General features: G+C 40.7%; 1 protein-coding gene across 13 annotated transcripts in view; it reads right to left on the bottom strand.

The window, feature by feature from the left end:
- Positions 1–3,575: 3,575 nt before the first annotated feature.
- LOC109971339 (disabled homolog 2-interacting protein) overlaps positions 3,576–17,853 on the bottom strand; it is a 133,157-nt gene continuing 118,879 nt past the window's right edge. For 12 of the 13 annotated variants that reach the window (XM_020619503.1, XM_020619501.1, XM_020619504.1 and 9 more), the window contains 9 exons: positions 17,600–17,744; positions 16,959–17,195; positions 16,657–16,858; positions 15,387–15,574; positions 13,075–13,957; positions 11,407–11,544; positions 7,586–7,788; positions 7,404–7,491; positions 3,576–6,073 (listed from right to left, as the gene is read on the bottom strand). In XM_020619503.1, coding sequence (XP_020475159.1) covers positions 5,906–6,073; positions 7,404–7,491; positions 7,586–7,788; positions 11,407–11,544; positions 13,075–13,957; positions 15,387–15,574; positions 16,657–16,858; positions 16,959–17,195; positions 17,600–17,744 — 2,252 coding nt within the window. In that variant the 3' untranslated portion in view covers positions 3,576–5,905. The remainder of the gene's footprint in view (positions 6,074–7,403; positions 7,492–7,585; positions 7,789–11,406; positions 11,545–13,074; positions 13,958–15,386; positions 15,575–16,656; positions 16,859–16,958; positions 17,196–17,599; positions 17,745–17,853) is intronic. The other variant, XM_020619505.1, reaches the window with a different exon arrangement.

The raw sequence follows: 17,853 nt of genomic DNA, 5'->3' as shown, positions 1-17,853 counted from the left end.
AAATGAATTACTAGGTGAAGTCTAATTAGACACCTACAGAAGAGGATTAGGGCCACTGTAAAAAAATTTAAAAAGTCCTTTTCCTCAGAAGTCTGACTTTAAAGTTGACTTTTAAATTTGAAATAAAGTCTGAATTCTGAGGGGAAAAAAAAAGTCAGAATACACCTAATACTTTATATTGTACTTCTCACATTATTATAAACATTTTTAAAGTAAGTATTCTGAGAAAAATTAAGAACTTAAATGTTTTATAGTGGCCTTAATTTTCTTCTGTAGACACCAAACATTGAGTGCGTCTTCTGCTTTAGTTTGTGCAGATACACCGATTGGCATACATCTCCTTATAATCTGAATCAGTTAACTTTTGTTATTGTACACTACAGTTTAAAGCGAGACTAACTTGCTGTACAACCGCCAGTGCTAAACACTAGACCTATCATATCTTTTTAACATTTAGCTGAAATGCTATGCATTATTATAACAGTAGAACAACTGTGAAGTCTTCAGTCAGTGGAGTTAATTTACATGAAATTTGCAAACATAGCCACAGCAGTAACTGGCTGTAACAGATCATTTGGACCAATTCCAACTGTCTAGCTAACGTAAACTCTCAACAGTAATTTATCATTTAGCTTAACTGCCTGTAGCCAAAATGTTAAGCCACCGTAACAATTTCATAAAGTAAGCAAACTCAATCAGTAATTACTTTTAACTTAAGAGGGTTATAGCCACAGTAAAAATAAAATCTATGAAAGCACATTGCATTCACCAAAGTAAAAAATTGTCTTGTAATTATGATAAGTCATAATAAGCCTTTTTCTCATAACTCTGAGATAATGCAGGGGTTGGAGCAAAACTTTCCTGAAAATCATCAGGTCTTAAATTCTTTAGTGTCAAAATAATTCAGTGATAGTCGTCAGCCCATCCAATAGTACATCGCAAAATTGAACTGTTACTGGCCAATTCAGCATACTTAGCATTCCAAAACAAGCCCAGTTTCAGCCTATATTCGTTTGTTTTGGAACAATAAGTATTTTGAATTAGCTTATTAACAGTTCATTTTTGCTATGTATTATTGGAACATCACCGAATTACTTTGATGCTGAAGAATCTGTAAAAACCTAATGATTTTCAGGCATGTTCTGCAGTGTTTCAACCCCTGTGTTAATTATGAGACTGGGTGAACAATTCATCTTGCTCCATTGACTTTGAATTAAGTGTCATTTTACATAAAACTGAGAAATACTTAAAAACTGCTGTGTGACAGGATACACTACCAATAAAGAACCCAAAGTGACAGTTTTAAAAGGTGCTGAACAAAATAAAAACAAACAAAAAAACTAAGCTTTAAGAAGACAAAAGTGAGGCAGTAGCAGGAAGAATGGGGTTAAATCTGGGATCCTTACACAAACAGCTTTGTGTGCAGCAAGCATTTTCTCACTGTTTAGTGAAATATAAGTTTAGGTTACTAGATTTCTGTAAGTTAAGCCAAAGCATTGAGACAGTGTGTCAAAGTTTGTTATAAATCTGAAACCTATGCAGTAACATGTTTGCAAGTGCCTTAGCTAACTACAGTAGCTTGCTATTGCATCATCATTGTAGTTATCAACTGCACCCCAACTTCCCTCTAGATCTGGCTCTATTTTAGCTACCTTAGTTAGCTACTGCACATGTAAACTACCAAGATGTTTGCTGTACACAAACATATAGTGAGTATCAGGATCTCTGTTTTCCTGTTGATCCTGCTAATGCCACACGTTTTCTTAAAGCTTCAGTGTTGTTTTTTTTTTTTTTTTGCTTGGTAGCTTCTAAAACTAATTGGGTATTTTGCCTTGTTGGTAGTGCATCTTGTCACACATCTGCTTTTAGGCATTTTTTCTTTCTTGTAAAAATACACTTTCACTCAATACAAAGTCAATGGAGAGCGAGGAATCCCCCTCGCTGTGACTCAGAATTCTGACTTTAAAAAGCAGATTTTAAAGTCAGAATTCAAATGTTATTGTTCCAGTGGCCCTAATCTTCTTATATAACCTTTTGCTACAAAATCTACATACTACTATCTGAAATCACCAATCGCAGCCACCAAAAACTACAGCTCATAACAGGCACTCAGTAGCTATTTTACCACTTCAGGCCCTTTTCCACAGCCTGGTGTGGCTCGAATCACACTGTTCCATCCATCAAATGTTGGTACTATTTAGTCCCTTTTCCATGGCCTGGTATTGGCTTGACTCGGCTCACCTCGTCTTGCCTTATTTGCGTTTCCATCAGTCAAATGTTGAGAATAGTACCTGGTACTATTTTTGGTATCACCTCCATTGAGATTCCAAGTCAGCAGAGGTGATACCAAATAGTGACATGAAAAGACTGCAGACTTGCCAAGCTCTCCTGTTTGTTTCAGCAGTCTTTTGTTTTGCTTCCTTCAGCCGCTTATGAAACAAAATCTCTTTGCTGTGACAGCCACATACCGAGAATAAAGAACAGCATACCTTCGATGTCCTCTATTGTTACTGTGTTGGTTGCTGATGATGTGACGGTAGTGTAATGCTGCGTCAATGTGACAACCAGCTATGCTGCTGTCAGTGGGAGGCGCTATCTGCCGTGGAAAATGAAGCAGCTGGTACAAAAAGTGAGTAGAGTAGAGTAGAGTAAAGTTGAGCCGGTACCAATGATGGAAAAGGGACTTTTTTGGTATCACCTCTGTCGAGGTCCCAAGCGAGCAGAGGCAATACCAAATGGTGACATGTAAACAGTGCAGACTAGTGATTGCTCAGAGAAATCATGTCATCGATGTGTGAGACATCTAAAACAAAGTGCCATTTCAAGAAGCATTATTTAACACCAAGTGTTACTTTACTGTACTAACTAAAAGTAGCCACATACTGCGAATCAAGAACAGCATACCTTCGATGTCCTCCATTGTTACAGTCTGGGTTGCTGACAATGTCATGGCAGTGTATTAATGTATTACTATGACAACCAGTTACACTGAGAGGGGACCATCTGCAGTGGATAATCAAGCAGCCACTACCAAAAGCGAGTAGGGCCGAGCTGAGTTGAGCCGGTACCAGGCGATGGAAAAGGGGCTTTAGAGAAACCATTAGCATTTAGCTAAATTTCAAAGCTGCTGTAACAGTAGCACAAGTGGAGAAGAGTCATGAATTCAACCTACTCAATCAGTAATTGGTCTTTTACAACAAAAATTTACCTAAATTAAAAAAAAACCTACTTGTCATAACAGACCAGGTAGTGTAATGTTAACAGAGACATTTCTGACTGTTTAGCTAGTGTAAATGCTAAAAGCCCATTTGTTGCATCAGCACAGTGGAAAACAAGCAAAGAAAATTTTAATTTGCTTAAAGTTTGCTGACATTAGCCACTAAAAGCAAATAGAACAACTGTAGCTGTTAAAGTCACTGTACTGAGCAACAGTGTGTTTTTCTGCTTTCCTATTTCTTCTGTTGAAAGTATAGTCTCGCTTTAATCTCTGCAGTTTTACAAGTTTTAAAGCTGGATGTCTGGTAAGATAAGTTGCTACCAGAGTATTCTTTGACTGAGCCCATTTGCTTCTGTTCAAAAGGGGGATATTTAAAAAAAATAAAAAAAAAAAAATTCTGATAACCATTTGTGAATGAGCTATACCGAAAATCCCTTTCGTCACTTTTTCACTTTGCCATGTTTTAAACGCCTGAAACTGGTGATGTGCTCACATACAAAAAGCAATTTATAAACAATAACCATCAAACGTCAAAGTGCATAGAGCTAGACTGATGAGGAATTGAGGATTGTGCTTGTGAATCTCATCGAGACTGGCCACAAACCAACAAGGCATCCTCCTCAACTTCCCAAAAGTAAAACTCCTACTTAATTTTTTTTTGGCTAGTGACATTACATTCTAAATACAACACAATAGCTTAAACAGGGAGAACGTTGAAATGTTAATTTAATTGTAAAGTTCTACCCAGTGAGGACAAATGACTAAGCTATTCTGTATTTACAATATCCTTAAGGATACAGCGGAATTTGAGCATGATGCATTTACAAAAAGCTCTGTTAACATTAGGTAAAAATAGTGTGAGCATTGTATTTACACTTTCCCAGGCTGTCCAGCCTCTTGTTACACTCAGTTATCATATATTCACTGTATATGTCTGCAGCAAGCCATTCATCATCATCATCACCTTCCAACTGGCAGCAGAAGAAAACAAATGGTGATACTGACACTACCACTGGCTCTAGAGCAAGGATGAAGCATACAGAGCCTCAGGGAATACAAAAATATACACAATGCAAATTCCGAGATGGGATGGAGCAAGGACAGGAGCGATAAGGACCGAACTCCATGTTAAGACTGACCAAGTTAGCATCTTCACATTCAGAAGATTTGGAAATGAAAAGGGTGGAAGTGAGTAAGAGAAGCAAAGAGGAGAGATGATGCCACAAGGATTAATAGTCACAGCTTGGATGCAGCATACTTCATTACCACTGACAAACAAAGCAGTTAAGAGAGAAAATGCTGTAACTAAGGAGGCCATTATAACAATGGCTCACCAGTCCAGTGTATAGTATGTATGAGGGTATTTAAACACATCTCTCAACAGCTCTTGTGCCACTAGAGAAAGAAGACCACATGTTAAAATCCAAATCTGGGTTGGCTTTAGCTGTATCTATAAGAGCAGTGATAAGCACCAGAAGAAGAACTGATCACTTGACTGTGCAAGTTGTGCAAGCTACGCTGGAGGTGTTTAAACTACTGTCCAGTACACACATTTCTCTCACATGTAGTGCATAATGTATGTAAAGGGTTAAGCATCATGGAGATTTGAAGGATGACAGACGACGGTGCTGATCACTGCTCGGTGTGGTCCCTCCCCCCGGTCTTTGAAGCAAGTTACACGCTACAGTCTTTCATCACAAGAGAAGAAAAATAAAACTACATCTCACTCTAAAGGGTTGCTTTTATATTTGAGATTATCAAATATAGCTATATGTGTGTATACTCTATAGAAGGAAAAAAAAGCATAATCTCTATTAAATTTCATTAATATACCATCACATAGAATTCATTTACTTTAGTGTTCATAATACATTAAAGTGTGTACAATGTATTTTTGTATCCTTTACAAATCCACAGTATAGGTTGTGCCTTTTTTGCGGAAAGAGGGGAGCTGTGGGATAAAGTTGAGGTGTGTTCATTACTTAAGGCGTTTCATGTACCAATAGATTTTCACAAAGTGCACTACGTAGGGATGGGGGAAGGGGTCAGGGGGACACTCAGTAACACACCCAAGGAGTGAAAGGGGAAATAAAGAATATTTTGGACTAAAAATGTTACGTTTTTAGCCCCTATTTGGTTCATTAAAAGCAATTTAAAGTAAAGCGCTAGAAAGTAATCCTCAAGACAACTAAAGTGATAATCCTCAATGTGTATTATTGTTTTTATGTGGGTCCACTTGGTCGTCAAGAAGGAGAAGAATAAAGAGGAGGAGAGGAGGGTTGCTAGGGCAACGGTGTGTGGTGGTCATCACTGTGTAGTTTTCTAGTGGTTCGTCCCAGGCAGAAGCAGGAATTGTCCCAGCAACTGTGTACATCCACTGGCAAAGAGTTTGAATGATGGACAGCTTTTCATATGTACAAGCTCTGCACTGCCTCCTTGGGCCATCACCCTCATAATGAAGGCTGTCTGGTGATCTGTCTGTCATGCTGAAGTCCCGCCCCTTCTGGATGGCCCCTCAGAGCGATATCTTCACTCCTACACCGTATCCTCCGAAAGCACGGTCCACGTTTAAAAAGAAAAAAACCACACACACCCTTAACAGTCTTTCACACAGGCATGCACTCAGATGTCTTCTTGAGTAACTGTACACTTGCAGATGCTCCACACTGATTGGGGGCAGATGCTAGACTAACAGTTGCTGCTGTTCCTGAACTCTCCATTCTCAGTAATCTGCAGTTTAGTGGTGTTGGTTGGGGAGATGCCGTTGCGGGCCTGCATGCTGTAGCGCTCCTTCAGCTGGGTCAAAGCACTCATCAGACGGGCATTGGCTGCATCCAGCGATGCTATACGCTTCTCCTGTGCGCACACACACAAATACAATTACAGAAACTGTAGGGTCTAAATTTACAGGCAGGTCACTATCGTTTCTTCGGCCTCTGGTGGAGGTTGTTCGAGAGCCTTGTGTACCATTTGTTTTTGTAATGAGGGGATTCACATTTGAGAAATATAATCATTAGCATAACCAATGCCCTGAAATAAAGCTATGTTTTTGGTGACAGGTTTGTCACAAAAATGTCACCCAAGAGTAAAAAGAAAAAATGTGGAGCTTCAAGGTCTGTGCTGTTAGAAATCAGCACACACAAACATAAATCTAGCAGTCTCAGTAGTGGCACTGGGGGACCCCAGAACTCCATGGGGATGTCAAGGAGGATAGAACAGGGCAGGTGATGAATGCTCCTCTGGACAGACAGACCCAAAAAAAAAGTCAGGGCTGTCAAACCTCCCAGTAAGTTAGCAGTTATTTACGGTTAATTTAATGGACTTTGGGAACACATTTACTCCAAATTTGTTGAGATAAAGTCAAACAAGTGTTTTACAGGAAACTACCATGTAGCTGAGTATGACATATGACCAGCTGGGCCTCTAGCACAATTTATTACCTTCATAAAATTTATGAGAGAAAATCTAGTGAATGCATCAAATTATATGCCACTTAAAAAGCTGTTAAAGGAGGTAGGGCTGAACCACAGAAGCAAGTTTCCCAATCTTTAAATTTGCTTCTTTATTTCCTTTTTCTCTGCCTGTTTGCTGAGGGAGACAAACTTATTGCTTTACTGTGATGTTTTTATTTGCAGATGCACAGTCACATTAGTTTGGGCATGAAGGAGATCGATCACCTATGCATGTTTGTGTAAATACAATGTTGCAGTATAGCTGTATTTTACCACATTGTGTTGTAAATTCACTTTGACATTATCTTTCAAAGATGCACATTTGCATCCGTTTGTTTGCATGCATATCAAGTGCACTTTATCCAGAGTATAGAAGAAATGGTATCCAGAGACCACTGTAACAAACACTTCAGCACTGTTTAATCCTCAGTGCCCACACGCTCATTTCCTGCTTCATTTAACACTGTATTCCCAACAATCAACAATTAGATTTACTTGCAGCCATGTGCTCTAAAGCAATAATTCTACAGTTTTATATATATATAAAAATCACCACTGTGGACTATAGAGATCTCTGTGTATTTCAGCGAACCTTTGTTTCCACAAGCAAAACACCCAAGTGACTCCACATACTGACTGCACTAGAAAGCATCTACAAACTCATATGCAACCTGTACAATCAATGGCTGCTAGAATTTTCTGGCAGGCAACAAACTGTAAAATTGCAAACTGACCTGTGCGTCGATGATCTTCTGTTTAGAGTCTACAACTGCCTGCATGTCTGAATGATCCTTCTTTAGCTCCTCTTCCACTGACATTAACCTGGACATATAAACAAGTGGAGGAGGTGTTACGGGGCAGATTTCAATAATGACTCAGTAATAGAACTGATGCACAAAGCTGTACTTCTCCCTACCTGCTAATAATACCCTTCATCTGGAGGTCCTTGTCATCCTGCTGTCTGCGCAGGCGCTCCTCCGACTCCTCCAGCCTGGCTTGGTACTCCATCAGCACCTTCTGGGCCTGTTCATCCTGACCTTTTAGACGAGCCTCATACTCTTCCAGCTTCTGCACTGACGCTCGCAGCTTTTCCTGCAGCACTGCGATCTCCTGCTGGTACTGAACAAAGAAGCGGAGAAATGAGAATCTCATCATTGCCGTTGTCATTATCATCATGATCATAGCCATCATCAACCTTATCAGCGGAACCCCCGTCTTCATTACCAGAGCTGACAAAAGCAAAAAAGAAATCTCTCAATCAGGCCGGAGATTATGTCCTGTTGTTCCTGAGATGGAGTGTAATTTCTGTCTGGAATAGAGACACAGCCTCTCTCTGGGAATCACACGGTTCATTTACTAGCAATTCTCATAATAGCTCTTTTTGTACTAAACCTATATAGCTGCACTACAAAACTTTCCTCACAAATCTTTTGGCCTTTTAATCAAATGATCACTTTGCTTTCCAATCAACCAATATTCACTGAGATCATTTTATCTTTAGCAAAGCTTTCACTGCAAGAATTAAATCAAAACTGTCAAATTCCCCAGTCAGACCTCGAGTTTGGCTCAGAAACCACAGACCTGTTGAGTTTAAACAAGGAGAGAGAGAGAGAGAAAAGACGTTTAGAATGAATTACGACAGGGAGGTGGTGAAAAGGGAGGGATGCAGCCTCTGAAGTAGGAGTCTGATCTGTGAAATAAGCTCTGAAAAGCTCCCCCTGACCTCTCGCTGGACCTTAGAGAGGCTTTTGAAGGAGTTTTCCTCAGGCACCCAAATGGTGGAATCAAATCTCTTCTGGTATAAAAAAAACAAAAAAAAAAACACATTAAGGATATTGTGGTCAGTCAGCATGTCACTGGAAATACCTGTGACTGTAACACTGCAGACAAGGAAACAAACAAGACCAGGAGCTCGCAGCTCTGTGAGGCTCAGGCACAGTGGTGCTTTGAGCTAATGTCAGTGGGCTGATATGTATATGTGCTCATAATAACAACATAGTGACATTTTTGTTGCTGTAATGCTTACCAAATTCACCATCTTACTGCAGCGCAGATCATGTTAGCATGCTAACATGTGCTAATTGGCAAAATTTCATGGCAATACACGCAGTAGTCAGACTAGGTCAAAGCAGTGGCCTAGTGTGCTAGCAAATTGCCAGATCATTTCTCTGGCACAATCTGTTTGCTTTTCTTAAGTCTGTGTCTTCTCAATCGTTTTATAGAATATTGCCGCATTTTAAGGCTTCATTCTCATCTTGATGTTTCTTCTTTTTGGTTGATAATATCAATCTGAAAGCTAAAAGTCAAACATCCTCCAAAACAAATCATGACTGAAGTATCAATCATTCAGTGTTATTCACAGAACATTTTCAAACCACAAATTACAGCCTAAATTCAACTAAACAAAAACCAAAATGACCAGTTTACCTGTGTATTATATCTGAAGCATTACACATTATTCAGCAAGAACTGATGGAGAACACTGAAAGATAAATTGAGCATCCACACAGTGAGGATGCGGCTGGAATCATTTCTCTTTCCTTGTCACCTTCTACTTATTTTCCCACATCACTCTTCCTGCCTACCACAGGCATTTTTTCCATCACCCCATGAGGAACAGTGACCTCAAATAGATTTCTCCACTCCTCCTTCCAACTCTAATATCTGTCTGCGCTTGTCACTAGATTCTCTGAGAATGAATGACATCTACCTTTTCTGTGACTGCCCCTCAGTTGTGCACTGGTCCCCATCAAATGTGCAATACATAGACTCTGCACAGTGGTTCTACTGTAGATATGGGTAAACTTCTCTCATTTGTTGTTTGAAAAATTCAGTCAATAATAATAAAAAAGAATTAATCAGATGCCTTCCTCTTCTTTATTTGATCCACAGTGATTCAGTATATTTACTGTAATACAGTATGCACTAATGTTTTTTGTCAGCTTTTGGTATGTATGTTCCTTTTTAATTGTATGCAGTGTAAGCAGCTGTACATTTGTGCTATCTTGCATTAAAGTATAGTAAAAAAAATTACTTGCATCTTTCCTAATGACACTAACAGAAATCCTCTGCATCACTGGATGTAAAGAATTGGACATAAATTGTACAAAATGCTAAATTTCCTGTCTGTGTTTCACATAAGCTGTGCAATGAAGCACTTGGTCTAGATATTCAACTGGAAAATTAAAACTAAGTGTGAAGTATGGGTTTCTGAAGTCAACTAACGTTTGCTAATTGTATCTTGTTGTTGCACTTACTAGCGTTCTTATCAAAACAAGCAAATTATTTCTACTGTGGGGGCTGTAATGGTGAGACTATATGGACCATTAGCTACAGCCCGTGTCTAAGCTGCTGTGGAAGATGTACTCTTGATCTTGCTCTTGTTGCTGCTCTGCTATTTTAAGGTGTCTGTGGATTCTTTGTTGAGACTGAAGATATTGCCTTCTTTGGTTGTTCTCCCTGCCTGGGCTGCTGGCTTCCATAACATATGGGCTATGTTAGGATGACAGGTTTGTACTCATTATGGATGGAAAAAAATAATGGGGGTGCATGTGGCAGCCAATCAAAGCCTGGAAGTGAAGCTGAGGGTGTATGGTTAAAGGTTGCTGGGAAGAGAAGCAGGGAATGTAGGCAGAGGAAGCAGCTAAAAGCCTCTTTCTCTCTCTGTCTCTCACATAAATGCAAGCACACACAAGCTCAAACATGCCTATTACACACACGCACGCACTTACTTTGGCCAGATTCACTCCAAAGAAGGAAGGGGCAAGTTGTGAGAGAGTGTGGAGTTTCTCAAGGTGGAGGGACATTTTTTAATAAAGTAAAAGGTTACATTAACAGTTCATTGCACATTAAATATCTACAGCTTCTTCTTCATTTCTACGAGACAACTTGTTTCCAATCAGCTTCTTTAGGTTTGCTCAGTGTACAATATGGAAAATCTATCTGGAGACACGATGTTTATAGGAAGCTAAGGCCTCCAAACCAAGCAATTAGGCAGCTAATTGCTCAACAGACAATAAAGCTACAATTATTTTTATGATCGATTAACTATTTAGTAACAAGGGAGAATCTGATGCTTTTCATGTTATATACGACTGTAAACAGACTATATTCAGATTTGGGACTGTTGGTCAAACTAAGTGTCATCTGAATTGCTGTTCTTGGACTGTGGGAAAATGTGACAGGAAAAATAATCAAATTTACTGATAATGAAAATAATCCTGGCTTGTCCTGATATTCAGAACTGGCACCTGCTGACAACCACCCTAATATTCCTGCTTATTATTTTGCCTGCACTAACAACTTTCTGCCCTCACTCCTCTTGCTATGACTGTACTGCAAGCTGACAACCACAAGCAAGTTCAGTGTTTGCTATGAAAATGGCCAAAACCATGACAGATAAACAGCCTGAGCACAACTGGAAAGGCAATTGGAAGCAAGTGGAAGGTTGAGGTACTATGGCATCACATATAGAGCCAGACTGAGGCATGATATATCCTATTTAAGTGATATTTTGGTTATGTCTAATGGAACTCAGGCTTAGAGGAAAGGCAAGAGCAAGGTGGAAGTAGATAGAGAAAATAATTAAGTGTGTTTTAAGGAGTGAGGTATATGAGGAAACTAATGAGAGGTAAAGAAAGGAAGGTGAGTTCAGTGGGATATCAGGGCTGAAGGTTGAGGTGATTTGTGAAAGAAGGGGTTGGTAAAGGTCAAAGGTTAGATGGGGAGGCAGGTTACCTTCTCCACCTCAGTCAGATCCTCTCTGTTTCTCAGTGACTCGGGCTCCATCCCCTCATGGTCTAAATACTGCACATTCATATTCAATAGCCAGGCTGCTGTGCGGTCCAGCGCACTGGGGTTCACTGGGGAGGGGGCCTATTGAAACCAACACAACACACACACACACACACACACACACACACATACATGAGCTGAGTGCAAGTGACAGGGAGGGGAAGGAGGGCAGGTTGCAATAACAGCACAGAAACAACAGAAATAAGCTTGAGATGTATCAGTTCATCTGGACTGAAAGCAGCAGGTGGGATGGATACACACTCCTGTCTTCAAGCTCACACATACTGTAGCACACACTTTGTACATTATTTAGGCTAAATAGTACAAGGAATGTATATATTGTGAGATTAAAGGAGTGAAATTTGAATCAGCATGACACAAATCAGCCTGGAGGCATCTGATAGCAAGTAAGGATAGATAAGTAGAGAAGGCAGCTGTGGGCTGTTACAGGGCATGTGAAGAAATGTAGGATGTTTTTATTGTCCAAAACACTCATTTGCATTGAAGGCTTGTGAAAAGGCTGGAATATCTGAATGTTAATATGTGCAAACAGACAAACTAAAAGAAGAAAGTCTGCATCCGACTACTCATGAAACTTTCAGCCTGTTGGCTTTTGTCCCCTTGTCAGTGACTCATGTCATTTAGAAATACACATTTTATTCCTGACAGATTAAATTAAGATATAAATGCAAATTCAATCATTTTGCAGGTATTTGGACATACATCAAAATACTGGACAAATTAAAGTTTTGAAGGCCAAATGACTGAATATAAAATCAATCTAATGGTTGTTGAGACACTGCACTCAAAACCACATCATAATCATGGTGGTGCAGGAGAAAAAAAAAAAAATCACTAAATCAAGAAAATTGTTTGGGTTCATGTTCAAAATTAAAATCTACATAGTGGCTTTAAAATCCTGGACTTCTTGCAGAGTTCCCCAAACATACAAATTAGAGTGTGTTGCCCTCCTGTAGACTAGTCCAAGGCATTATAGTTGATCTGCAGATGCTCTCCCCTTCAGCCAGTCGCTAAGGGCAAACATTGACCTGTATTTTAATTACCGTACAGCCTATAGTCCTGACCTGGCAGTAATGAACATAGTCTTAGCAGCAAAGGCCTTAAAGAGAGATTATTTTAAATCGAAACCTCCCACCGTGACCACACACACTGACACACATACAGTATCAATACACTAACCTGGCAATATACTGGATTTGTTTGTATTTATGAGGTCTCTTTTCTGTTGTCTTTTGTGCATGTGTGAGCATATATATATTGCTAATTAATAAAATGCTAATTGTGCTACACCACCCTTATTCTCAGCCCATTAAACCTGACTAGTAAAACAGTGGTAAAGTGATGAGATGCCTGTATGCAAATTACTGCTATTACACACACAATGGCTGTAGTTCATTAGGGCCTCGATGTGCAGAGTGTCTGTGCCAAGTCTACCCACGCAGCCTTTCTCAACATGCTATGAGCCAAATTTGTGTTTTGTAAAAAGAAGCTCACTTTAATTTCAGGTGATTAAACAGGCTGGGACAGCTTAATGAATATTCTCCATTATTCTAAGGTAAGCCGGTTCAAAGTTCAGTTTGAGTCTCGTACCTGTTTGTGCTGAGCCCTCTGCCTGGCCTCGGGACTGTCACCTTTGGAGGAAGAGGACTGCTGTCGTAACCGTGCCCCACTGCCAGGCCAGTCGGGTGATGATGTCATCATGCTGCCAGAGGAGGGCCGGGGGTAGGGTCCACTGTTGAGCAGATTTGGGGGTGTGCGGCCCCGAGTGACGCTCTGAGGCGGAGGTTGGTCTATCCTTCGCTGTGGGCCGGCGCTGTTCTGTCTGGGGACAGTAGGCTGGTGCTGTGTTTCTGTGAGTGACAGCTGTCGACGATTGAACTCCCCTGAACGCCTGGTGTACTCATCCCCACTGCTACCCCCACCTCCTCCTCCTCCACCATGATTTAAGAAGGCGTGTTTCCCTCCTGCTGGTCCATCCTCATTGTTGCTATGGGAACTCACTGAACTGTGGCACTCTGAGCCCGAGTCAGTCATTCCACGTGGGGACACGGGCAGGCATGCCGCCATCTGGTAGACTGGGTTCTGGAAGGACAGGGGGGCTAGTAGCTGGGCAGGTCGGCCTGGGATGCCTTCTGTGCTTGGGGTGGTGGGGGTCTGGCCTGGCCTCCTCAGAGTGGGACCTCCAGGGATGGCGGCCTGTGGGACTCTGGCTGACCAGCCTACACCAGGGGCTGGCCCTTCAATCAAAGCGTCTGAGGTACTTGGACCTGGACCACCTTCGAGACTGTGGGGGTCCTGCAGGTCCACCATAGACAGACTCTTACTGCCATTGGCCATACCCAGGTCAGGCTCATTGGTCTCAGAATAACTTGAGCTGCGTGCTGGGGAGGGCTGGATCCCTGAGCTCCTTGTCACAAAGAATAAGTCCTTGTTTTCTGGAGTGGGGGAGGGTAACCTGGTGAAGTCAACCAAACTGGAAGAAATAGGCCAAAAATATTGCTTTAAGCATAAAAACCATCAGGTAAAATAAATAAAGTCTGATTTTTTAATTTGTTATCTATAGCTACTAACTACTGCAATGAATTTTTAGAAGATGTGTAGCTTCTGGACTCATCTGCTTTATCCCTCGAACCCTTCACCTTCCCTTCAACCAGCAGATGGAGGCTTTATTGCCCCAAGTCGATTACCTTGACTGATGTGATTTATCTTCCAATAATCTCTATAATTCACATCACACTCATCTCCTCCCTCTTTCTGTCCTTCTCCCTCTGTTCCATTACCCTTTAACCTCCTTAAACCTCTTTCGCCTCTTCATTCTGCTCATTCCCTTTCTCACACTTGGCACCGTCTCCTTTCTTTCTGCTACTTTTTATGTCAGTGGTTGGTGGATGAGAAGCAATTAGGTGTGAATGGAGAGCTCATTCAAATGCTGCTTCAGTCTCACAGCATGCTGATGATGATTCACGACACAAATACACAGTCACACACAGTCACACACAGGTCATATGAGCCAACAGTAAAGAGGGTGGACTCTGACATCAGGTCATACAGGGACATCACTTAATTAGTTCTGCTGATCCTGGGCCCCCGATGAGCACAGTGATAAAAGCTTTTCTAACTCACTTCCTGCTTCTTCTCTTGTGCATGTTCTCATCTGTCTGCCGATTTTCTGATTTTTTGTTTACCGGTGTTGCTTTTTCTGACTATTCGTCATGCCGTACATCTCTGTTGGTCCCTGTGCCTCCATGCTAATCTTTCAAAGTGTTACCTTGCTACTGTGTCTCCAGGGAGGAAGAGGACAGGAGATAAGTGTGATAAGGTGCTGTTTGAGTGTGTATTAATTCACAGGAGAGTCAATGAGGTTCCACCTGACTAATGTAAACAAGCAAGGGTGACATTTTCACTGTATCATGACCAACACTAACACAAAGCTATGAACGCATTATAGCTGACTTTGGAGAACACAGGTTTATGGTATGTATATTATGTTCAGGGGTGTTCCTAATATTATGATCCTCTCATGTATGTCATGTTTGCCTCTAGGGAGGGCAAAAATATAGAGACAATTTCACCTAAGACTCAGACATTTCAGCTTCATAAAAGCAGATGTTAAGGTGGAAATGTTGCATTAAAGTGCATACAATTGTACAGGTGTACCTAATAAAGTGGCCGGTGAGTGTATATTGGCTACTGCACCTCTTCCAGTCATTTTCCAATAAAGGTAAATAATACATTTTGAGTTTTCATGGAGTCCCAGATGTTAAAGGTCCTGACTCCCACTGTAGCTAATTATTTTCAGATTCTATATTCAAGATTCAACAATTACATCCACAATTGTGTCATCTGCATAAATAAATAAACTTGGTACGTGTGTATCAGATGACATTTTAAATGGTTCTTACCCTGAAAGGTCACTGTCTATGACCATCTTCTGCAGGCCAGTGGAGATGCTGCAGCTGGCCTCGGCAGGAGGCGAGCCCATATGCTCTGCCGACTGCCCGGGTGTCATCTGGACACTGGACGGGTTAGACAGAGCTGTGTTCACTTCCCGCAGGATCCTGGGCAGTGGAGCCAGCTTAGAGGCTGCGCTCTGAAGATAGAGGCACAATTAAGTTTAGGCCACATTAAATATTATTCTGCACCACTTCAGCTGGGGCATTAATTGGATTTCATTTAAGTGTTTGCTTAAATTTCACATTAGCATATCTTTTAGGCCCAGTTATTTCCCCTATGCCATGCAATCAGCTCTCTTATTCAGAAAACACACTAAATAATGAAATAGACTGGCCAGTCTGATGGACTGGAGTATCAGCCAGACTCACTGTGATTTCTGAATTATTGAACGACAAGGTCTCAGAGCTGGATGCTCCATCTAAGCAAATTCTGCCTTTATCGAATTATTCCCAGTTTCCCATCTGCTACAAGAGCTAATGTAAATGTCCTTGTAGATCCATTAATATGCCTCGCCCAGCCTCCGAGACTTCAGTGTTCTCCCCTTGTGCGCTGTTTAAGTAACGCAATAATAAATTATTGATTGATGTACAATAAGCATCCCAGTGTAGTCTAAGCATGAATCAAATCCTGAAGCTTGTGATAATACACCAAAGACCTTTGAATCCTATCCAGAATGTCTAAATATGTATCTAACTATGTTTATAAATTTGAGTATATGAATTATTTATATATCGTTTTACACTCAGTATAATTACCTTTTAATGAACCTTAGGTGTAAAACATACGGAAAATTATTGTGTGTGGATAATTTGTCCCACAACAAAACCTATTAAATGATTTAAAAAAATGAAAATATCACAGAAATATTATTCAAAATGATTATTGTTATAATAAATGACATAAACTCTACTGTTGCCTACAAGGTTGGTTTTGCTACGAAATCAATTAATAGCTTAAAATCCCCAAAGTCTTAGTGCAGTGTCAGAATCCTTATAAATAATACATGGCACCCATAAATAAAAAAATATTTCATAAAAATATTAGCTTCACATCTGCAAACACCTGGATTTGAATAAAATGGGGATAAATTTATATGTATTAATTTGGCAGATGCTTTGGTCCAAAGCAATGCACAAATAAGGCAGCGAAGCTAATTGTCAACACAAGCTGAGTGAGACACGAGGAGGGACAGCTAATGCAGTATGTTGTCTTCAGTACCTGATCCATCTGGGACACCACCTCAGAGAGGAGGGAGTGCAGGGTGGAGAGTTCCCTGCCGAGGTCAATATAACCCTCAAATCCTGCCGTGTTGGAGATTGTCTCTGGGTTTGAGATTTCGAGCAGGAAGCGCTGCATATTGGTCCACTCGTGCTCCAGAAACTGGTTCATGAAAGACATGTACTCTTCCTTGTTACCGAATCTGAAAGGAAACAGGGGCAACGAGCATGCGGTTTCAGAAATTCTCTCCTGAAAAGCTGAAACCTGGCTACACACCCTCTTGACTGAACACACACACTCACTTTGTGAAGTTGGCCAGATTCTGTGTGACTTTAGCGATGAGCGTGAGTGTACGTGATGTGCGGTCATCGGGATACTCCTGCATCAAATTGAAAAGTGAGGGGGACATGATGGCTGGACAGAGAAATCGCAGGAACAAGGATGCGCTGATCAGTCGCTCACTGATGTCTGGTCGACCCCGGTTACTGCAGTCCTGCCGCCACGATGCAAAGACTTCTTTTAGTTCTCGTGGAAAGACACTGTTGAGAAGGAGAGATGGGACAGAAGACTCTTTTTTAAGGGAACAGACCAAAAATTATGTTTATCTTACATCACATAAATAGGAGTACACACACACACACAGATTCTTAAAGTGTGCAAAGTTGGGTCATATTGTCAACTTTGTTCTTGAGTTTTGTAGTCACTTTAACAACTCACATATCCACCAAGTTCTGAACAACATATCTTTTATAACTGATAACTGCTGCTAATGGTCATACAAAGTGATTCTCCTGTTAAAGTCCTTTTAATAACAGTGTTTTCATTGTGATTAAGATCCTTTGCAATGAAAGTGTTTCCATTGGACAATACATGAAAAAAAAAAAGAGTTTCACATAGAAAACAAACAAACTAAAACATCTCAGAACTTTGTTTTGGTATTTACCAGTATGAGTTGATGATTTTGCAGAAGGCCAACTCACAGCACATCCTCAGGTTACTCTGGTGTTCTGGTAGATCAGCCGATGAACACTTGGATGGATCCACCTCACAGTTCTCATCTGACTCGTACAAAGCTTTGATGAACTCACCTGAAAACACAAAGTAAGAAGAGTAAGAAATGAAGGAACATATGGGTTTTTGTAGCTCTGTTCTGGTGTATCTGTGAGACAAAAACAGCAAGGAAAAGGAAACTGTGAC

Source organism: Monopterus albus, unplaced genomic scaffold (assembly GCF_001952655.1).
Source record: "Monopterus albus unplaced genomic scaffold, M_albus_1.0 scaffold221.1, whole genome shotgun sequence".
NCBI lineage: Eukaryota > Metazoa > Chordata > Actinopteri > Synbranchiformes > Synbranchidae > Monopterus > Monopterus albus.
The sequence above is the reverse complement of the archived record's forward strand: the minus strand, read 5'-3'. Positions and strand labels throughout refer to the sequence as shown.